Raw genomic sequence first — 23,808 nt, forward strand, 5'->3', positions numbered from 1 at the left:
AAAGAAAAGTGGGGCTTTCTAATCCAAACTAGTTGTCTTGTGTTGCAAATTGTAATCCCCCCCCCACACGTCTTTTACATTTTTAATTGGTTTGGCATTTCTGATCAGTTATATACCAACAAATACAGTTTAGTAAAGATTTTGGTTAGTTATCATGTTCATAGGCATTCTCTGTAGCCTGGAAATGACATGTCAAGAAAATCTTCAACTAACTCTAAACAGTCACAGAATCTAAATGTGGGTACCAGCATCTTCAGTAACTATGTTTTATTTCCTTCCAAATAACTGGGATTAATAATACTAGTTACTTCAATAATTAGGATTAATTACTTCTATTTCCTGTCTAGGCACACCATACAAAGGGAAAGAGAACAGAGTGACAATTTAATACTATTTCTGTATGTTTTAACGAAGACTGTTTCATGTATCGTTGACTAGTTTTAATGTAAACTGCCCTGAGCCTTCGGGGAGGGCGGTATATAAATCTAAATAAATAAATAAATAAATAAATAAATAAATAACTGTAATTTTATATTTGATTTCAATGGGTGTAAAAAGGGGGGAATTATGCTTTGGATGCAACTGTGGATGACTCCAAAAACACAGTTTTTTCTTAGTCATGTATTTGCAACAAATGTGAAGATACTATGAACATCTTTATGAACAAAGTTATCTAAAGTCATTAAATTATTACTATAAATGAGAATAGATACCAGAAAAGGAATTTGATGAAAGAGCAGATGGTGCCTCTTTAAAAAAAAACATGCCCTCTGGCTTTGTTATGCATTGTTATGTTGTTTAAAGAATATATATGTAATTTAGTATCTACTGGTTATATTGAAGATATTTTATACTAATTGCTAAAGCACAGACAAAAATTAGTTCTAGATGTGTACGGGAGGGGGTTGTGGCTTCCGCCATGTTTTGTTGTTATGTTTTTCTGATGTTGTGATTGTCCTTTTTAATGGGGTTTTTAATGGTTTTTTTAGTTGGACTCTGTAAACTGCCATGAGCCTTTCGGGAGTGGCGATTAATAAATGTAATACAAATAAAAATAAAAATAATCTCCTATACAGAATCTGATAAAGGAAATTTCAGAGTTTATAGAGCAATCCTACATTTCTCTTGTGCAGCCACTGTTCACTGAGTCTGGAAAGTGTTTTTCCAACAGCATGATAAAAAGATCATGCAGAACTCACTAAATAGTCTCATGTATAGCTTTTTCCTATACATACTTAAGCTTTTATTAACATAATAGATGACTAGATGATGATATGACAGAGATAACTGCTGCATTCAGATTTAACAAAATGACATTACAAGAATAAAGTATGATAAATAAATAAATAAAGCATAAAAGTCCTCAGGCTCATACTCTCCTTAGTCTGCTGTAACATCAAACTCAGATGCAGCAACAAACTGCAGTTTGTATTTTTTTATTGAAACAAGGATTCAAAATCAGTTCCATCCTGGTTGGGAGACAAGTGTTCTATAACTGGTCATTCTGTCCAATACGGACATTAAAATAAATTGTGGTTTGTTAGATATCTTTAATGACTAGGCCAGATGCATGGGCAGCAGAGGAATTGCATGAGCCACAGGACTTTCTTGTAATATTGAGATTTGTCTTTATATCTGAGTAATTCTTCCTGGATACATAATTAATGCTTCTAGGGCCTCCATAGGCTCTGATGATATGGCTGCATCAGAGCTGGATCAGCTCAATTGTCCATCTAAGTCCAGCAGCCTGTAGTCACAGTAGTCAACTAGTTCCTCTGGAGGGCTAACAACAGGGTATAGAGGCTGAGGCCTTCCTGATATTGCCTTTTGGTGCTGGTCCTTTCAGTCACCATGGCTAGCAATCACTGATAGACCTATCCTACCAGAATCTGTCCAATGCCCCTTTTAAAGCAATTTAAACTGGTTACCCCCACTACTTCCTCTGGCACAGAATTACACATTTTAATCAGTTGTGTAAAGAAGTATTTCTTTCTGTCCATCCTAAAATTATTTTCACTGGATGTCCTTGAATTTTAGTATTTTGGGAGAGGGAGGAAAATGTCATTCTGTCAACTCTGCCCCCCCCCATGCGTAATTTTATAGAATTCTATCATGTCCCCCTTTAGTAATGCTTTTTTCTAAATCTAGTCTTACATTCTTCAGTCTTTCTTCATAAGAAAGGTGCTCCAAACTCCTACTTATATTGTTGTTCTCTTCCATATTTTTTCCAGCTATGTGATGTTCTTGTTGAAATAATGGTGACCAAAAGAGCAAAAAGTATTCCAAATGAAGCCTCGCCATAAATCTACGCAAGGGAATAATACTGGCCATTTATTCTAAAACCCTTTCCTAATGATCCCTAACAAAGTCTGCCTTTTCACTTTCACTTAGCAATCTACTACAACCCCAAGATCTATCATCATCTCAGACTCAGCAAATTCAGATCCCATTAGCCTATATTTGAAGTCGGGATTTTTTGTAACATTTGCTATTCTCTAGTCCTCCCATACAGCAGCTGAATTTAGTGATAAATTATGTTAGTAGATCAACTATCTCATATTAGAATTCCCTAGGAACTCTCAACTGTGTGCCACTGGAATCTGCGGATTTACCAGTTTTTAACTCCCCCAATAGATCTGAACTTCCATCTCTCATCATTTACATTTTGCTCAGTTCTTCAAACTCCAGTCCTGAAAATGGGCTTTGGCACAGTGAATAAAGGAGCAAAGAATTCACTGTCACCTCCCTATCCTCCTTTGGCAACCCTCCTTATTCCTTGGTTATTCCTTGGAACCTGTGGTTCCCCTAAGCCTGGTTCCCTTTTGGTTCAAGTGAAGCCCATCTCTTTTATACGGACTCAGCCTGACTCAGAAAGTTCCCCAGTGCCTAAAAAATCTAAACTCTTCCTCCCCACACCGCTTTCCCATCCACACATTGAGACCTCTAATCTGTGCCTGTCTAGCTGGCTCAGTATGAGGAATCGGTAGCAATTCTGAGAATACTATCTTTATGGGTCCCGGCATTTAACTTTCTGCCTAGTAAACTATTTATTTCTCCAGAACTACTACAGGATTACATTTTGCAGTTTCACTGGTGCCAACATGCCCAACTGCTGATTCCTCCCCCACTCTATCTGCCTAGCTAGAAAGAACACAATGTCAACAACCTTTACCCCAAGCCAACAAAATCGCATGCAATCAAAATGCCTTGTCACAGACCCCTCACTCTGTATTCCTAATAATCAAATCAATCACTACTCAAAGCTCACCTCCCCCCAACCCAGATGGATATCTATGACTCAAGAGAATAGTAGTCTGTCACCCAAGGGATCCCTTCTAAGGTATCAAATCCCTCCTCAGACTGATAAGCCTTTGACAACAGAAGAAGAGCTGTCAGCAGCAGTAGCAGAAGAGTTTGTTTTTATATGCCACTTTTCTCTACCAGAAGGAATCTCAAAACGCCTTCCCTTTCCTCTCCCCAAAACAAAAACCTTGTGAGGTAGACGAGACTGAGAGAGCCCTGATATTACTGCTCGGTTAGAACAGTTTAATCACGGCCATGACAAGCCCATGGTCACCCAGCTGGCTCACATGGAGGAGTGGGGAATCAAACCCAGCTCACTAGATTAGAAGCCACCACTCATAACCACTATAGTAAGCCGCCTCACAAAAGTCCCTGAAAATTTCATCCCTAATCCTCTCTCTCTGCCTTCAAATCCTAAACTGAATAACTTAATTTTCAACCTCCCATTAATTTCCACCTGTCAAATAAAAAACAACTTCCCTCATAGGGTTATTTATGTCAGCAAATATATTTTCTATCTTCAGTGATGACAAAACTGAATACATCCCCATGCCAAAATGTGCATGGAGGAGACATTTTCCTCCCACTTCCAAACCATTTCTGCCTTCTGTTCTTGGCCAACACACATGGACCTGCAATTTCTGGTTACAGGACTGGAGAAATACCTACTTCATGGCTGAGAAACAGAATCATCAATGTTCTGAGGGAATCGCTGGGAGAAGTGAAGTTTTCCAAGATCATTTTCTATTACAAATGGACTGCAAGCTCAGTCCTGAAGAAAGGCTGCCAACAAAGTTGTGATAGTTAACAGTTGGACTGAATTTTAAGAGTTCAATGCAATTTTCTGGTGTACAAAAAGCAGGAACCAGCAATTAATGTAAGCGTTCACTTCCTTCTTCGCTTGGACTTTTGTTCATTATTGCCAACTGTGCTTTATAAAATCACTGCAAATGCTTATTGTTCTCTAGATCAAATTCTCAATATTATCTTATTACTGTTTAGTAAGCATTTAAATGTCTGTACTAAATTCTCAGAAAAGCTTGGTTTTTTTCATATCAGCAGATATAATCCTTATGTGGTAAAATAAACACGAACTATACAAATGCACTTCTGGACAAGTAAGCAATCAGAATTAGGATACCAAAAGCAAATGATTGTCTCTACAGTACATCAATTGTGCTGAAGTACTGTATTGTATTATCAGCAAAGTGGTAAACTTGCAGTCCTATGTTTTTATTTGTTGTGAACCGCCACAAGGGGGCCGGTCTGGGAGTTGGCAGTATAAATATTTAAAAATAAATAAACTATGCATATATTCCAGCACATTCTTAATGATTACTAGGAAATGTTCCAAGTAAAGAGAAGGATAGCTTAAGATCAAGACTGGGAAACAGTATAACTGCAGAAAATAATAAATTTCAATACAGCATCTCACTGAATTATTCTGATTTTGTTTTGAACAAGTTTATCTATTTGTTTACTGCATTTAAATTCTGCCTTTCATTGAACTCAAAGCACCTAGATTTTTAAAGAGGCTCTGTCTCAAGCACTGACTGGATTCTGATATGCTTTGCCTCAAGGATACTGCATCATGGATCAGCTAATCATGCCCTGAAACTCAGGGTTTGGTATTGCCTAAAGGGGGTATCTTGTTTAAAAATCTTGTAGACAATTTAATACTAGGGTCAGTGTTCTTTTTACAAGTGTCCTGCCCTATATGTATAATTCCGATTATACAGCAGCATTATGAAAACTATTGTTTTAAAGTTCCTTCTGATTAAACTTCTGGATTTTTAAAGGAAACAATCATAAATGGGTCTTGTCATAAAATAATATTCCTTTTTTTGCACTAGAAAGATAGCAAGAAGCTATGTAAACTTTTTAAAAAATCAACAAAAATAATTTTCACAAGACACCAATTAGACTGGCATACTAAAGAACACACTATAAGTTTCTAGATTTCAATTTGATGCAAAATGAGATTTTTGGTCCCTAGTTGTTTTAGTCAAGATAATTTTCTGTAGAAATGCAACAGATTCATCTGGCACCACAGAAGTAGAGATATTACTAAGTAGCTGCCATTATTCTGCATTAGCCAATTATAACTAGGGATCAAGTTAGACACTGATACTTTTAATTAATATGCTAGTCTAACTGATAACTGGAAAACAATTTGCTTTCAATTTCAACCTTATTTTTAAAATAATCTTACCACATATCTAGGGACTCCCTTACCTTACAGCTGAGTTGCTCTTAAATACGGTATTTAAGTCTATATCTCAAATAGTTATAGAGATGAGGGATATTGTCCACTCTGGTTGAAGTTTGCATTTTCTCCACTTTGATGTAAATTTTTGGTAAAAGTAAACTTGATATTTCAATTAGAAAATAACTACACTCTTATAATAAGAATGAATACACTGATAGCCATAGGTTTGCAGATCAAAATGTAAAATCTTTGAGGATGAGCTAAATATTCTGATCCTAACTACATCTTATTTGGACCACCATCATTTTAAAACTATAAGCATGGTCTTCTTTCTGTGAATGAGAAGCAGGCATAAATGTAAGACAGGTAATGTCATATATTTTTTAAGCCACGGGAAAAAAACTGCTATGCATGTAATGCTTAACACAGTATTTACTAAAAAAAGGTTCACACCAACAAATATCAGAAATTCCATAGCTCATAGATTATCCATCTTTTTGGGTGTGAAGAACAGGCAAAGTTCATGCCCCTTTCTTTCAACCACCAACTGCCAATATGCCTGTCTGATGGGTGTACAGAGCAAGTCATAGCCAATCAGGGCCCAAGGATGGCTGAAGAAATTAAATGGGAGGGGCAAGTAAGAAAAACCAGTCACAAAGGGTCTGAATCGTCAATGAGGGAGACTGCAGGGATCCAGCCTCAGAGTCTGCTGTGAATGTGGATTGGCTAAAATAGTTAATTTTATCAAAGTGAAACTGGAAGGATATTCTCTCAGAGTCTGTTGAGAAAAAGAAGACTAAAACAATAAATGTTTGGCGATAGGGTTTCCACTTACAGACGAGTGAATATCTCTAGAATCTGTCTTTTGTGAGAAAGCAGGCAAGAATAGTGAATGTTTTAGGAAGAAACTGTAAATGACTCAAAGACTAATTTCTGAGGAAAACTTGCTAATGATTAGTCATTTTTACCAAGATCTTACATTTACATTTTAATAATCTTTAGGCTGTAGAAAGACCAATATTTCCCTGAAGATAGTTGGCTGACAACTGAAATGTTATAATTTAATGAGTCCAACAAAAGATGTGTATTACCCTACATCCTTATTTTTCCTATCCCTGGCAGTGAGTCAAAGTTACTGTTTCCTCATGGAAATAACTACATTTGGAAGACCACGTGTTCAATCAAGTCAATATAAGGTTGGGATAGAGATCACTTTGGTCAGATTACAAAGCAGACAAACTCATTGTAAATGGTATTTAAACCCCCAACCTACACACTGGGTTTGTTAATTTCATATTGCCCACTGAATAACCCTTCAAACTAGTAACCAAACGAACATTTCAAAATTAAGTGAGAGGTCTAGCACAAGAAGTCTGAGCAATTCTACACGTGCACTACTCTCTACTTACATGCACACACAAACAGTTGAGGCCAGAAAACCAACACCTATCTGAAAACCATCTTGCATAAATCTGCCCCCAGCATTAACCCCTAAAGAGAGCCAGTTTGGTGTAGTGGTTAGGAGTGCGGACTTCTAATCTGGCATGCCAGATTCGATTCTGCACTCCCCCGCATGCTTACCACAGCACTGATAAAGCTGTTCTGACCGGGCAGTGATATCAGGGCTCTCTCAGCCTCACCCACCTCACAGGGTGTCTGTTGTGGGGAGAGGATAGGGAGGGCAACTGTAAGCCGCTTTGAGCCTCCTTCGGGTAGAGAAAAGCGGCATATAAGAACCTCTTCCTCTTCTTCTAAAGCAGCGGTTCTCCAACTTTACCTTTCTGGCGACCCCAACTTTGGCGGCGGTGGCAGCGTTGCGCGCGCACACAACGAACAAGGCACGTGGAGGTGGCCATTGCCGGTGCTCCGCCAACCTCCACTGCCCACCAGCCATCGCCTCTGCCCGCTGCCACCGCACACAATTGCCTGCCGGCCGTCGCCTCAGCCCGCCTCCACATGCTGCCCGCTGCTGCTGCCTTCCTCACTTTCGGATTCCAAGGATGTTTAATCCCAGGGGTTGCAGGACATACACAGAACCATGTGATTTGGAAGCCTGTAGTGGGCAGGGGGACAGGGATGAAATCACTCTCTAATGTGGGACTTTCCTGAGATGGGAGATGGCTGCTGGTCATGTCCTATCCCAGCCATATGTGTGGTAATAAAGAATGCACCGGCACTCATGCCATTAACATAACAAGTTGTTTCTTTATCCTGTTCTGTGAGTTAAGGGTAAATGACAAAATTTATGTGTTATGTATGCTAAGCCAGAAGGATACTGAAACTTCAACTTGCAAAGCTATCCTTGTCACATAAAACATGGTCATCAATAAGCCATGTAAGCAGTACTTGGCATATAAAGCATGAGTCACTCTTTTGTCTAAAAATAAAGTGACAATTGTCAGAATTTCTACGCTATAAACACACTGTCATAGATCCCATGGAAAATATCCAGACAGAAGGCACTTCCATTAGCAGATAATACTTTCCTTATCTCTTTTCATCGGCTGCAGTCTAAAATGCCAACTCCAAGGTTGTTCCTGGGGGTCAGTGGACTCCAGGAACAGCAAAAGGGGGAGAGTCAAATGCCTGCAGTGGAAGGAGTGAAATTAACAAAAATCACTCCCAATATTTCATTCACAGAAATATTCCACGGGACTCAACCCACTAACTTCTTATTTAAGAAACATAGCAGACCAGAAATCACTGTGCAAAAAAGCAAAACTCAAAATGGAAAAATTTCAAACAAAATATAATATCCAAATGTTTAGGGAAAAATGTATATAATTTGTACAAATTGCTGCTAGTTTCTTATTGCAGATGTCACACTATTGTCCACCTGAAGACCCAGATGAATCTTCATTTCACCAAGTTCTTGCTTCTTCAATGAACTTACAGAACCACGCAGGACTAGTGTCTAGACACGAGCCCAAATAAAGTAACCTCACAGTTTATAACCATCCTAAAAGAATTATCCACAGTTTTAATAGAATCTTTTCAGCTCACAGAAACAAATTTTCAGGGGAATTTTCAACCCAGGTCATTTCTGAATTGTTTGGAGAAGAGATGTTTTTTTATAAATAACAAATTTTGGGGGGTCCAACAGACCCTAAGCAAAAAATACTGGATTTAAAAAGATTTCACACCCTTATTATTTACCCTTCCTATCTATTTGAACTGTCCATAGAGTTTTCAGTTCAAATAAAATACATTTGTTAGTGACAGGTTTTATTTTCCTGGGCTCCAAAGATTACTGCAGATGGGGACTGCAGCAAAGAAATTAAAAGATGCTTGCTCCTGGGGAGGAAAGCTATGGCAAATCTAGACAGCATCCTAAATAGCAGAGACATCACTCTGCCAACAAAACTGCATCTAGTCAAGGCTATGGTCTTCCCAGCTGCAATGTATGGCTGTGAAAGTTGGACCATAAGGAAGGCTGAGTGTCAAAGAATTGAGGCTTTTAAACTCTGGTGCTGGAGAAGACTCTTGCGAGTCCCTTGGACTGCAAGGCAAACAAACTGGTCAGTCCTAAAGGAGATCAGCCTTGACTACTCTTTAGAAGGCCAAATCCTGAAGGTGAAACTCAAATACTTTGGCCACCTCATGAGAAGGAAGGACTCCTTGGAGAAGAGCCTAATGCTGGCAGCGATTGAGGGCAAAAGAAGAAGGAGACGACAGAGAATAAGGTGGCAGGATGGAGTCATTGAAGCAGTCGGTGCGAGCTTAAATGGACTCCGGGGAATGGTAGAGGACAGGAAGGCCCAGAGGATCATTGTCAATGGGGTCGCGATGGGTTGGACACGACTTCGCACCTAACAACATCTATTTGAAGCAAATGTACTGTAATGTTTCCTTCCATGGTGCCTGTCAACTAGCTAGCAAGCAGGTGACTGAAGCACAATGCTGACTAGAGGCTAGGGGAAAATTGTTTTGCCCAATGAAACCCAACATTCTGGGGTAGAGATCCCTCGTCACTTCCTAACTCTCCTAAAAACTGCTCCCCTTTGGTAATTACCACCACTTCCATCTTGCTTCTCTCACAACTTTGATACCAGAAGAGCCATCAAACAGGGCTGTTTAGTAATGGGGGCAAGGCTCATGGATATGGATTCAATGCCATCTCTTTGTCTTTTAAGCAATGCAAAAATTTATTCCACCATTAACACTCTAGAACAAAACATTGGACTCACCTGAAGGTTTCTTCTCTTCAGTGGGGCGAAGTCATCCAAGCTGGTTAGGTCACGCCTCTGCTCGCTCAGGTGGGGCAATTGAAATACACATTTTTGCAATAGCCCCTCTGGTAACCAGGAGCCAGACTCTCCAGTAGTTTCCAAGCCCTGCTGTGTTAAATGTTCATGTCAGGTGTTCAATATTCTTTTCTTGTCCATCTTTTGCACGGGGTGATTTGTTGTTCCTGGATGCCTAGAATTTTCCCCAAGGGTGGGATGTGGATGACTTTGCCCCACTGAAGAGAAGAAACTTTCAGGGGAGTCAAATGTTTCATTCTCCTTCAGTGGGGCTGTCATCCAGGCTGGTTAGCTGTGACAAAGCTGTCCCTTGGGTGGGTTCCGTGCCTCGTGTTACTGGCTTAGAGCAGCGGTCCCCAACCTTCATCTGGTCGGGGACCGCCTCCGGGGGTGGGGGAGAGCCAGCGGCCCGGCTGCCGCAGTTGCTCAAAAACTGTTTTGGCCACCACGTGGCGCTAACACGCATGCGCAGAGTTGCCGCGCATGCTCGTTTTGGCCACCAGGGGGCGCAAACGCGCATGCGCGGCAGTTCCGCGCGTGCGCGTTAGCGTCGCTGGCGCGCTGGCTGCCGTGCCGGCTGCCGTGCCGGCCTCTTTCCCCCCCTCTCGCTGCAGGGGGGAGGCAGGCGCGGCCGCTGGCGGCCCAGTACGATGGCCTTTGCGGCCCGGTACCGGGCCACGGACTGGGGGTTGGGGACCCCTGGCTTAGAGCATGATGTATGAAACGGCGACCAAAGTCCACATCCAGTGAGTCCATCTAGTCAATGTGATAGTGCCAGACGAACGTGGAAAATGTTGACCAAGTCGCTGCTCTGCATATTTCAGCAACAGAGGTCCTTGTAGAAAATGCCGCAGAGGAAGCTGCCGCCCGCATTGAGTGTGCCGTAATTTGTCCGGGCGGTCTTTTCCCTTGCATTTGATAGGGCGGTCTTTTCCCTTGCATTTGATAGGCCTTGCCTATGCATTGCTTTACCCAGAAGGCTATGGTCGAGGCTGAGTCCTTCTTGCCCTTGTTGTTTGCACCGTGTGATACGAATAGGGCGTCTGAGCATCTGAATTCTGCTGTGCATTTGAGGTATCTACGTAGTGCCCTACATAGGTCTAGTTTGTGCAGGTCATTCTCGGTCTTTCTCGGCCGGTGTTGAGGCTTCGGCGTGATAGGCTAGTAGTATCATGGGTCGTTCCATATGGAATGGTGAAGACACTTTGGGTATGAAACTGGGATCCGTACGGAGCGCAACTGCATCACGTTTAAAAATGCACAGTTCTTTCCTAGATGACAGGGCTGCCATCTCTGAGACCCTCCTGGCTGATGTTCCGACTTTCTCATCGATTTGAATGGCAAACGCGTGAGGGCCTTCAGAACAATGGATAGTTTCCAAGTTGGGAAGCGGTGTTGGATCGGGGGGTCCAACTGCTGGGCTCCTTTCAGGAAGCGCCTTACATACATGTTTGTCGTGACCATGCCTGGTTTAATCCAAGTATCACATTTAGAGCTGCTACGTGGCATCGTAGTGTGGACGCACATAGCCCTTTAGTCCTTCCCTCATAGAGGAAACCGATGACCTCTTTGATGGTTGGCTTTGTAGGATCTGTTCCTTGTTTGTTGGCCCACCTGGAGAAGGCTTTCCACGTATGGTTGTAGATCCATCTGGTTGCTGGCCGTCTGTTGGGAAACCTAGGAGACGCAGGGATCTCCTCTCAACTTCCATGCCGCCAATTGGAGACACTCTGGGTCCGGGTGGAGGATTGGGCCTGGTGTCAGTAAGTCCATGTGGCTGGAGAGTGGCCATGCAGGTACAACTGATATTTTTACCAGGTCCAAGTACCAAGGTCGGTGAGGCCAACGTGGTGCTATGATGATGGCAAGAGCCCTCTCCGTCCGAATTTTGTGTAGCAGTTTGCTGATCTCTGGCAGTGGGGGGAAGGTGTACAGTAGTCCGGAAGGCCAGAAGTGACTGAGGGCGTCTTCTCCCTCTGCTGACCTGTGATAGAATCTGGTCAGGAATCGCTGCGTCTGTGCATTGTTTGGCGTTGCCATAAGGTCCATCACTGGGCAGCCCAATTTGGTCGACATCTGTTGGAAGACTTCTGGGTGCAGAGACCACTACCCGGGGTATATATCCTGCCTGCTTAGCCAGTCTGCCTGTTGATTTATTAGTCCCTTGAGATGTTCCGCCTTGATGCTGGCCAGGTGGTCCTCTGCTCATGTCAGAAGCATACAGCTGATGTGATCGTGTCTCTCCTTGGCGACTGATGTCTGCTTTGATTGTCATGTTGTTTGTCCGGATCAAGACATGTTTTCCCTTTATCAGATGGCTGAAGCTGTGGAGGGCTTTGTGAACCGCACGGAGTTCTAGCCAGTTGATACTGTGCCCTTTCTCCATCTGAGACCAGAGGCCTTGGGCTGGTTTTTGGCAATGTGCTCCCCCAGCCCCCCTGGCTGGCATCTGTGGTGACAATGATCTGTGGGTGCAGTGAGAATAGTGTGCCCCTTTGGAGGTGTTGGACCCGTGTCCACCATTGAAGTTCCTCCCTCACCCCGCTGGGTATTCTTATGCGTTTGTTCCTGCGTCTGGCTATGTGACTTTGGAAGGGTAGCAGGAGCCATTATAGTGGTTGTGAGTGGAACTTTGCCCATGGACCATGTCTATGGTTGATATCATGAGTCCATGAGGTCTAAGTGCATGAGGTCTGTTGACCACTTGCTCACGATTGTGCTCACTAGTTTCTAGATTTTTTCCTGTTTTTTCCGTGGTAGGAAAACTGTCGCACACTGGGTGCATAGTCTCACTCCCAGGTGTTCTTTGTCCGTCATTGGAGTCATGTGACTCTTTTCCTCGTTGATGAAGATGCCATGGTGATGAAGGAATTTCACAATGTGTCTTGTGTTGATCCTTGCCTCCTGTGGATCGCTGCCCCTTAGGAGCAGCTGGTCTATATATGGATAAATGTGGGTCCCCTCCTGGCGTAACTTGGCCACCAGGGTAACCATGACCTTGGTGAACACCCTGGGAGCAGATGAGAGTCCGAATGGGAGTGCTGTGTATTGGTAATGCCTCCCTTGATAATAGAACCGTAGGTATTTCCTGAAGTCTGGGTGGATTGATATGTGAAGATATGCCTCTTGTAGATCTAAAGAGGTGAGGAAATCTCCCTGCTGCAGGACTTGCAGGATGTGTCGCAAAGATTCCATCCAGAATTTTCGCTTTTTTACCCATCGATTGAGTCCCCGGAGGTTTAGGACTGCTCTCCAGTTCTCTGACTTCTTTGGCACTACAAACAGAACAGAGTTCACTCCCCGGAATTTTTCCTCCTGAGGTACCACCTCGATGGCAGTGATATCCAGTAGGTGTTGAATGGCTAGTATTAGTAGGTTTTTCTGTGTGGTTTGTTTTGGAGTAGGGGACCGTACAAAGTGCTCTGGTGGTCTTGATGTGAGTTCTATCCGGTAGCCCTCCGACACAATCTCCAGCACCCATTTGTCGATGGAGTGGCTCCACTCCTCCTTGAAGAAGCGGAGCCTGCCTCCCACCAGGGAGTCAGGCGGAGTATTTCTTTGCCTGCTGTCCTTTGTCCTGTCTGAAACTTTGATTCTGACACTGGTTGAACTTGGGGCGAGACTTGTATGATCAGAAGGATTTGAAGTCCCTTGCATCCCTGGGTCTTGCAGGTTGTCGATATGGCTGAAAGTAGTGCTGTTTGAATCTGTAGTCCCGGTCGCAACCATTGGAGGACGAGGCTGGCAAAGCTTTCTTCTTTTCTTTGGTCTCCACCAAGACTTTGTCCAGGTTTGATTCCCTGAAAAGAAATCAGCCAGAAAATGTGGAAGTTGACAATGTGTTCTTGGAGGTGTGGTCCACCCTTCAATGTTTAAGCCAAATATTTCTATGCACTGCCATGTTGGCTGCTTGAGCTCTGGCCGAGAATTTAATTGCGTCCTGAGAGGCATCAGCTGCAAATTCTGCCGCTCGTTTGATCTTTGTTATGGCCTGTTTGGCTGATGGATTTGAGAATTCAGGGGATTTGAGCATATTGTCCGTCCAGATGATTATGGCTCTAGTGAAGTTTGAAAAGGATGCCGATACTCTGATGGCCAGTTAGGGAGCCTCGTAGTTCTTCTTGAGTGCATGCTCATTTTTCTTATCAATAGAGTCTTTGATGGGGTCATCCCCATCCATTGGTAGGATGGCTCCGGAGTGGAGCGTGACCACTGGCACATCCACGATCGGCTATTTTAGATCCTCCATAGCCTCATCTGTTAAGGTGTACAACCATCTGGCTATTGAGGCCAGTGAGATGCCCATCCCTGGAACTGACCATTCGGTTTTGATGATCTCCTCAAAATTATCTGGGAATGGATACACAGTCTGTACCATAAGGTCTCTAGGCTCATACACGGCTGGACAGGGCGGCGCAGGACTGCTGGCATCCGCCAACGACCAGCCTGTGGCACTGGTGGCGTGGGTGAGGTTGGCGGCAGGCAGATGTGCTGGTGGGCATCGGGAGCAGTGGCCTGGTCAGGGTGCTGCAGGTCCGCCGCCTGCCGCGGCCAGGGAGTATCTGGCTGCAAGCACACCTAACGGCCGGCACCTGGGGGGAGGCGCTGTAGGGCCCGGCCCAATCTGTGAGCACCCAAGCTTTGGCCTGCTGAACCAGAAGCGGTGTCCAGACACTGCACGTGTCCCAGACAGCGCTCCTCCCTTAGTGCCTTTTCACAAATATAAGAACCACTAATGGCTACATATCTTGTGGTTCAGTTAAAAGTATCCTCAGCTAAAATAAAAATATATAATCACGAACCCCACCTCTCCCTTAGCTCTTAAAAAATGCCCACCATCCAATCCCCCTTAAAGCCTTGGCAGAGAGGCAAGCCTTGCAGTGCCTCTTGAAGATCTCCAGGAAGGGCTCCTTTTACCTCTTTAGTAAGCTCATTTTAGTGAGCCTCAGGGGAAAGTAGTATATAAATATAAATAGATAAAATTAATAACTACAGTGGGCTTAAACAATTGCACTTTGTGTATGTGCTAGGCAAGATGCTTGTATGGTGGCATCATGACTGCTGTGGACATCATGTCCCATCATGCAGAATATTCACTAGTGCAAGTGGCAAGGCCGCAGTTATGACAAAAATACTAGCTCCAAGATAACTGGAAAATGTATATTTCAGTTCACTGAATAAAAAATGGTTCATTAAGAAGGATGTTGAAATTAAGAGCCTCCAAAAATAATTTTTTCAGCATGTTTACTTGCATCATATGCTATGCCAGCTGAACAGGCAAAGCTGCAACATCTTCACATGTAGGTGGGATAGTGTCAAAGGGAAGGGTTTTTCTTAGGCTGTGGCAAACTTGCTGAGAAAAGATGTGAACTCCACCTGAATCACAAACGGAAAATTCCAAAGGATAGCTATATTAATCTGCAACAGCCAGAATTAAAAGTAATCTTATTGGACCTTTAAAAAGGAATGAAATTAACGTGGCATAAACTTTCACAATGCATTTCACAAAGTAAGCTTTGAATCACAAAAACATATGCCCCAGTAAATCTGTTATTCTGTGGAATACTACAAGACTGTTTTAAGCCATAATGGAAACAATAAAGGAGGGAAAGACCAGAATGATTAAAGGGATCCTCCATGGGGGGGGGGGGTGGCACTGGGGTGGAAAAAGTTGGCCCAAGTGATAAAAAAACACATCTATATTTTTATGTGATTGGGGGTGGGTGAGAGTTAAACTGATTTATAACAGGTGACCCCTCTTAGCTATCCCTGCCAGCCTGTGTTTCTACCACATAGCACAACTTGAGCCTTTCCTTGGGTCTTTTCCCCTGCCCTCTCCCTACCACCACTACCACCATGCAAAACTCAGCCCAAGAAGAAGGGCTGAGAGGCCACGAAAACTCCTCTTGGGAGGAAAGCAGTAGAGATAGCCCAGAGAGGCTTGTGTAGAGCAGGCCATAAAAAGTCAGCTCTTGTTCTGAGGCTGGTTCCAACTTCCAATACTTGCCAAACAGTTTGAATAAACTAAGAAACAGTGCTGTGTACCTGTTTTGTATGGCACCAACTGCCAGCACACAGGGCTCACTTGCAGAAAGGGCCAGAAGACATGCCAGTTGATGACATCACTGCTCAAGGTGCCTCCAAAATGTTCAGAGGTGAGTTTTACTACCTCCCAGCTCAGATATGGTCCTGCTGCATAGTAGAATTGTTCAGTGTAATGTTCTTCAGAACATGCCTGGGCAAAGCATGTACAGCTTTTTAGTTTAGAAAGCAGGGACAAGTTGGCTGGATATGGAAGAGGTCTATAAAATTATGAATGTTGAAGTGAAAAACTTTTCTATTGCATATAAAAGCATCACCAATGGACGTTGATGTCCTTTTTTGGACCCAAGCATGATGGAAGAGGGCAGGGAACGAAGACACACAACTTTGTCATTTTTAACCATAAGAAACGGAACTTTATTAAATAGATGGATGGATGAGCATGAAAAAATGAAGTTTCTGTAGAATATTATGAAGTACATTGTTACAGAGAGTTGTATTTTTCCCCCTCTGGGAAGCTTCACAGCCCTGAAATAATCCCCTCAGGTGAATACTGTTTCCCTCAAGGCCAGAGAATAGTCCTCTCACTGACACATCTCTCTTTCTTAGCCCTCCTGAATTCAGCCACTCAGCTCTCTTAGAACCAGGGCTAGGAATGCTTCTTTCCCCAGAAGACTCCCCTACTAGGCACCAGTTTGGATTTCTTTCCCCAAAACTCCTTCTAAGACCACCCCTTATTTGTTCTGTTGAGCTGTATCTAGAAGACAACTGTTCTCCCCAGAATTCAGATTTCCCCCCTCAAGCTCTATTCCTTGAGAGTCTTTCACTAGACCAGCCTTTCTCAACTCTTCTTAGCCTGTCAGTTCAGTACAATGACTATGTCTGGCATTAACCATTTATAATCCAGGATCTGTATAGAAAGAAATAAACCTTGCATTTATTTATTTTTTCTCCCCTTTTCTAGGTTATATTTTACCCTTGTTTCTGGATTCTGTCTTGGGTGCCTTGATATATTTGATTTTTTTACCATTATATTGTCTTGTTTATGACTCTTGAAGCTTGTAAGCATAAACACTTGCATTCTAATAATATCAAAGATCAAGTTCACCCAATGACATGTGCATAATTGACAAAATAAAACACTTTACGAAATAAATAATGATTATATTGGCCAGCAGACTGCGAGTAAGCAGATTAAAAAAGTAAATGTTTGGGGATAGGACTTGTTTTGGAAAAATTTAACATAGGATCAGACACCCTCCTCTCCCTCTATAAAGAAGTTGTGACTACAGCTCGCTGCTTGTAAACCAAAGAAACAGAAAGATGAAAGGAAATAGGCATGCTGCTGATGAATAGGACTATCAATCACTATTAACTGTGAACATCTACATATTCTAAGGCATTGTACCTTTGAATACCCATTCCCAGGGAAGAGTCTCACCTTGGTGCCTTGCTTGTGGATGGAACTAGATGGGCCCCTGCTTTGATAAAGTCAGGCTCTTATGCTCTCCCTTCCAAAAGTGATTCCCTTACTCAGCTTAACATTCAGGTTCAGAAGTAAGAAAGTTATTCAGCTCCTGTCAACATACCTTACCATAGCAGTAGTGGTATAAATATGCCAGGAATAAAGCCCAAGCTCCTCTGCCTGTGCTTCATGTTCAAGGCAACTTTGGTCAACCAGAAACCTAAAATATCGACAGTGGCAAATTTATAGTTGATTTTTCGGAATGTAAATGGCCAAATAAAAATTCAATAATGCTTAAAGAACTACCTGCAATGGCTAAATTAACAGATTTGATTACCCATAGACCTCTGGAAGACTTTCAAAAATTCTGGGATGAACATCTGAAATATTTGTAAAATTCTTTATTTCTGTAACTGTAAGTGCAACCCCGTTTTCATCTTTGGTATTCTGTACAGACCCATATGGGATACTAGCAAGCTATTTACTTGGTGATGGGTCTGATCCTCTACACATGGCTACTGGAACAGAGAATGCAACACATTTTTCTCACTTGCATCTCTCTTCTGGCTTACAGATCCAGCATGTACAGATTCAGCTTTCTCAACCTGAGTTTTGTAAAACTCCAGGGTTTCTTGATGGTTCTGGAAGGGTTTCCTGAGTAGTTGGAAATTAATCAATTTTGATATGTTTTTTTTTAATTTGTTAAACATTTATCAGGTGATATGACATATGGCATATATGGATGCCTGCCCCCATCCAAAATGTGCAGAATTGACCAATACGCAAATCACACCCATCTATCCCTCCTGATGGATGACTGCCCTGACTCCCCCCCCCCCCCAGAATCTTTAGCCAGATGCTTGGAAGCAGTGACAAAATGGATCAAGCAGAGTCGTCTGAAGTTCAACCCTGCAAGGGCAGAGGTCCTGTAGTTGGGTAGGAAGGGTCCATAGGAGGAAGCGCGCCTGCCCATCCTGGATGGTGGGCAGCTCCTAGCGACTCACTCCGCCAGGAATATGGGTGCGATCCTGGATGCTTCCCTTACAACGGAAGCCCAGGTCACAAAGGTAGCACGGCTGGCATTTTACCACATCTGACAAGCCAAACTACTAGCGCCCTACCTGGATACAGAGCACATAGCCACATTGATCCATGCAATGGTCACCTCTAGACTGGACTTCTGCAACTTGCTCTACGCAGGCAGATCCAGAAACTACAGCTGGTGCAGAACACTGCGGCCAAGATTCTTACTAAGACATCATAGAGATCTCATATCTGGCCGGTACTCCAAGAACTCAGCTGTCTCCCAGTTGAATTCCAGATTAAGCTTAAGGTTTTGGTAATCACCTTTAAGGCTATACGCAGTTCTGGGCCCAATGTATCTGATAGACCGCCTACCTGCCTATACCCCCAGAAGAGCGCTACGCACCGCCACTTCCAACGGGCTGTGGATCCCTGGTCCTAAAGGGGCACATCGGATCTCAACAAGGGCCAAGGCCTTTTCAGTCCTGGCCCCCACCTGGTGGAATGAGCTCCAACTGACCCATAACATCTACAGGTCCCCCCCCCCAGACTGAGGGATCAAACCTACTGATGCCACAGTTATTGTTGAAATATTGTTCTAGTTGCTATGTTATTGTTATATCGATTTTGATAGTGTTCTATGTACATGTTCCAAAATGTTTTATGTAAACTGCCCAGAGCTGTAGGGTAGGGTGGTATAAAAATCTAAATAAATAAATAAATAAAATGGCCAATGCAATCACAGGCCACATCATGATGCGATACCAACCCCATACTGAAGAGGTCTGTTTTTGCGGCGAACTTGACCCAATTGTCTTGTGAGAGCTCTATCAGAGTAGAAACCCAAATCTGCTGGGGGCGGAATGAGGCTATTCGGATGCAATTCATGCCCTCTACAGCAATTTTCCCCAATCAGCAGAATGTGGGGAAATGCCTAGAAAGGTGCTCCTTGCCAGCAACTCTGGAACTCCAAGGACCATATAATGCCACCCACTAGGGAACAGAAACTTGGGGTCTAGGTATTGTAGTGGGTAATGAAGAAGTAAATGGTGGGCAAATGCAAACACACAAAGCAGAGATACCGTCTAAGTAGATATTCCCAAGGAACCACTTATCGAAATTGTATATAGCTAAGTGCTGAGTCTGCTCCTGGCTCTTATAATACCACTTGACAGGAAACCAGGTGATTTGCCCCCAGACCTGGAGGACCGGGCGGCAAAAATGTTGGACATTTGGGAGGGGATGGTGTAAGCCTTGGATGAGGTGAAGGATGTTTATAAAAAATGATCCAATCAAGTGGTCTCCTAAGCCCAACTTGAATCAGGGGGACCTAGTGTACATCTCTACCAAGCACCTGAAGAATAGGCACCCTTGCCAGATATTGGGTTATAAGTTTGTGGGCCCTTTTAAAGTTCTGGAAATGGTCAATGAGGTGGCCACCCAAGTGGAGCTGCCTCCCACCTGTAAGAAAATATATCCCGTTTTCCATGTTAGCCTGTTGAAAAAGGTGCCCCTGCCAGTACACCAGTTCCCATAAAAGTGAATGAAGATACCCATTTCAAACTCTCTGAGGTCTTCGATTCTTGCTTGCAAAGTATCTGGTGTTTTGGTAAGGTTTCTCAGAGGCAGATAAAGAGTGCATGAATATCACAGATGTCCAGGCCCAATCCTGGTAAAAAATTTCCATGAGGCATATCCAGATACGCCCCCATCCACAGCCCCCTTCAGGAAGCGTGGTGGTGTGGTGATATTTATCTTAAGGCTGAGTGAATGTCATGTAGTTCCCCACCTGGACATTGGTTAAGCCAGGTCTTGGTTAAGCCACATGCCGCAAAATCTGTTTTTTTCTACACTTTGGTTTTCTGGCTTCACTCCCCCCTTCAACAGTTTGTTCTCAAGTTGTTTTGTTTCTGGCAAGGCCATGTCCTTCACGGTGCTATCTCTGGGTATTATGACTGGAGCCTACAGCCCTCAACTGCTTGCTGGCAGTGAGGTATCATCACATTTCCTATGGTACTTTAAAACAGGAAGTTAGCCTTGCTGCCATGGGAATTCAGGGGCAGGTCAATGCTCTTTTTAAGAGGTTCCTTTCAAGACTCCTCCTATCTTGGCAATGAATGACCCATGTTTGGAGGACAGTAACCTACCCTCTCAGAATTTTCTCGATATTTCTCTAGGAATCTAATCAAATTAGATGAAGGGGGCATCTGCCCATCTCTTGGCTACTGTTAGCATGCCTGAGTCATAGCCATCGCCTATATAATTCAATCATTTGCAGACACTTCACCCCTTACTATCAACTTAGAAGTTACTAGTACCACAATAATAAAGGGTTAGTATCACCCTATGACAGCTTGGATGTCACTGTGGATCTTAATCCTGTAACCATTTCAGCCAACATACTTTTCCTTTGAGCCCAGGAAAATACTGATGCATAGAATAGGCATGCCAAGAACATTTGTATCATTGTGGTTTGCTCAGCTTCCAAGACATCTTCCATAGCTACTGATACAAAATTACTGGACATTCTTATCAAGACATGCAGAGCTTCCCCACCCCCACTCCACCCCATCCCCCTTCCCTTCCTAAAACTGAATCTCCTCATATTTCTACCCACTCCTGTCTTTTAAGCTTCATCGATCTTGTTCTCACCCAGTCAGCCTTACACAAGCTGGTCTTCTTGCACAGCATTCCCAGCTAATGACAGCTCCTCCCCTTCCCTACTCATCTTATTACATCTTCTAATCAAGAAGAACAACACAATTTGGGTTAAAAAACAAACTTTAATATACTAGCACAAATTCAAGTCCAATACAATGTTTCGGGTTTCATGAGTTAAAGTTCACTTTGTCTATAGAAATGAGGGCAAAAATCCAACAGCCCTTATATCCAGGTGAAAAAATGAGAGGAATGTTATAAAGAGGGGCTCAGCTGGAATCAGGTGCAGAGATATAAATGCAAAACATAATCAGCTTGATTACAAGAGTAGGTTTTTTATATGCTTCTTTTCCTTATCAGAAGCCTCAAAGTGGCTTACAATCAGCTTCCCTTTCCTCAACAGACACCTTGTAAGGTAGGTGAGGCTGAGAGAGCCCTGATATTACTGCTTGGCCAGAACAGTTCTATCAGTGCTGTGGCGAGCCCAAGGTCGCAAAGCTGGCTGCATGTGGCGGAGTGGAGAATCAAACCCAGCTCACCAGATTAGAAGCTGCCACACTTAATCACTGCACCAAACTGGCACTCTCAGATTAGAACAAAGAGATATACACAGAGGTGGAAACCTGTAGCTAAGTAATTGAAATACAGCTGAACACTAGGATGTGCAAAAGTGAATGGTTTTCTTCGATTGCCACAAGTAAATTTCTATTGTACTGTTGCCCAAGAATTGCTGGTTATGCTACTATTATTTTGCTTTTAATTCAGTATTTTTGTTTTGCTTTAGCCAATAAAATTACTTTCTAGATAAAATACCTGCCTTCTTCCCTGAGATTTTTATTAAGCCAGTCCAGGAACTATGTATACATAGTGGCTGTGAATTCCACATTTTAATCACTCTCTGTTTAAAGTGGCATTTCCTTTTATTTTATTAATTTATTTATATTTATATTTTTATACCGCCCTTCCCTACGGCTCTGGGCGATTTACATAAAACATTTTGGAACATTCACATAGAACACTATCAAAATCAATATCAGAAATCAATATAACAATATAACAATAACAACAAAATATCAACTGGAACAATTAGAACGGCACTTCAACAATAACTTGACAGTCCCTCAGTCGGTTCGTTCCCTCAGTCTGGGGGGCACCTGTAGGTGTTATTGCTCAGTCGGCCCCACCAAATGCCTCCTTTTTGCAGGCCCTGCGGAATTGTGGAAGTTCCGGCAGGGCCCTGATCTCTTCGGGGAGCTCATTCCACCAGGTGGGGGCCAGGACTGAAAAGGCCCTGTCCCTTGTTGAGGCCCGACGTGCCTCTTTAGGGCCAGGAATCCGTAGCCAGTTGGAGGTGGCGGAGCATAGAGCTCTTCTGGGGGTATAGGCAGGGAGGCGGTCTCTCAGATACACTGGACCCAGACCGCGTATGGCCTTAAAGGTGATTACCAAAACCTTAAGCTTAATCCGGAATTCAACTGGGAGCCAACCAAGTTCTTGAAGTACCGGCCGGATATGTGATCTCCATTATGTCTTAGTGAGAATCCTTGCCGCGGCATTCTGCACCAGTTGTAGTTTCCGGATCAAGGATAAGGGTAGGCCTGCATAGAGCGAGTTGCAGAAGTCCAGTCTGGAGGTGACCATCGCATGGATCACTGTGGCTAGGTGCTCTGGTTCCAGGTAGGGCGCTAGTAGTTTGGCTTGGCGGAGGTGGTAAAATGCCAGCCGTGCTACCTTCGTGACCTGGGCTTCCATTGTAAGGGAAGCATCCAGGATCACGCCCAGGTTCCTGGCGGAGTGAGTCGCTAGGAGCTGCACACCATCCAGGATGGGCAGGCGCACTTCCTCCCATGGTCCCTTCCTACCCTCCGTCTTTGCAGGATTGAGCTTCAGACGACTCTGCTTGATCCATTTTGTCACTGCTTCCAGGCATCTGGCTAAAGATTCTGGGGTGGAGTCAGGGCAGTCATCCATCAGGAGGAAGAGCTGGGTGTCATCTGCGTATTGATGGCAACCCAGCCCAAACCTCCGCACCAGCTGAGCAAGAGGGCGCATGAAGATATTAAATAGGATAGGAGAGAGCACTGCTCCTTGTGAGACTCCAGATGTGAGCTGGTGACGGCTAGATACTCTCTCTCCTATTGCTACCCTCTGTCCGCGACCCTGGAGGAAGGAGATCAGCCATTTGAGGGCTGTCCCCCGTATCCCAGCGTCGGCAAGGCGGTGAGCTAGGAGCTCATGATCGACTGTGTCAAACGTTGCCGACAGGTCTAATAGTATCAGCAGCGCTGACCCGCCTCGGTCCAGTTGGCGGCGGCGGTCATCCGTCAGGGCGACTAGCGCAGTCTCCACCCCATGGCCAGGCTGGAAGCCCGACTGAAATGGATCAAGGGCTGAAGTTTCTTCCAGGAATGCTGATATTTGGCCCGCAGCAGCCCTTTCAACCAACTTCCCCAAAAACGCCAGATGCGAGATGGGGCGGTAGTTGTCAGGCTCCTGCGGAGCCAAGGATGGTTTTTTGAGCAACGGGCGTACCACTGCCTTTTTTAATCCCTCCGGGAATTCTCCTGTTGAAAGGGAGAGGTTGATTATTTCCCGGAGGGGAGCTCCTATTCTTAGGTCTGTTTTTAGGAGCCACGATGGACATGGGTCTAGAGGGCAAGTGGTTGTCCTCGTTGTTGCTAGCATCCTGTCCACTTCATCTAATGAGAGTCGTCTGAAGTAACTCATTGTTCTCTCCAAAGACGGCCAAGGAGCCTCCAGTTCACTTTCTGTATCCAAAGTTGGAGGGAGGTCATTGCGGAGAGTCGAGATTTTGTTTGCGAAGTGACTCGCAAATGCCTCACAGCATTTTTGTCTGTCCTGAA

General features: G+C 43.8%; 1 protein-coding gene across 14 annotated transcripts in view; it reads right to left on the reverse strand.

The window, feature by feature from the left end:
• BRD4 (bromodomain containing 4) overlaps window positions 1-23,808 on the reverse strand; it is a 119,963-nt gene that overhangs the window by 66,052 nt on the left and 30,103 nt on the right. For 8 of the 14 annotated variants that reach the window (XM_077327447.1, XM_077327440.1, XM_077327433.1 and 5 more), the window contains one exon: window positions 3,973-4,086. The exons of the other annotated variants lie outside the window; for them this stretch is intronic. In XM_077327447.1, coding sequence (XP_077183562.1) covers window positions 3,973-3,977 — 5 coding nt within the window. In that variant the 5' untranslated portion in view covers window positions 3,978-4,086. The remainder of the gene's footprint in view (window positions 1-3,972; window positions 4,087-23,808) is intronic. 14 annotated transcript variants of the gene reach the window in all.

Source organism: Paroedura picta, chromosome 3 (assembly GCF_049243985.1).
Source record: "Paroedura picta isolate Pp20150507F chromosome 3, Ppicta_v3.0, whole genome shotgun sequence".
Lineage (NCBI taxonomy): Eukaryota > Metazoa > Chordata > Lepidosauria > Squamata > Gekkonidae > Paroedura > Paroedura picta.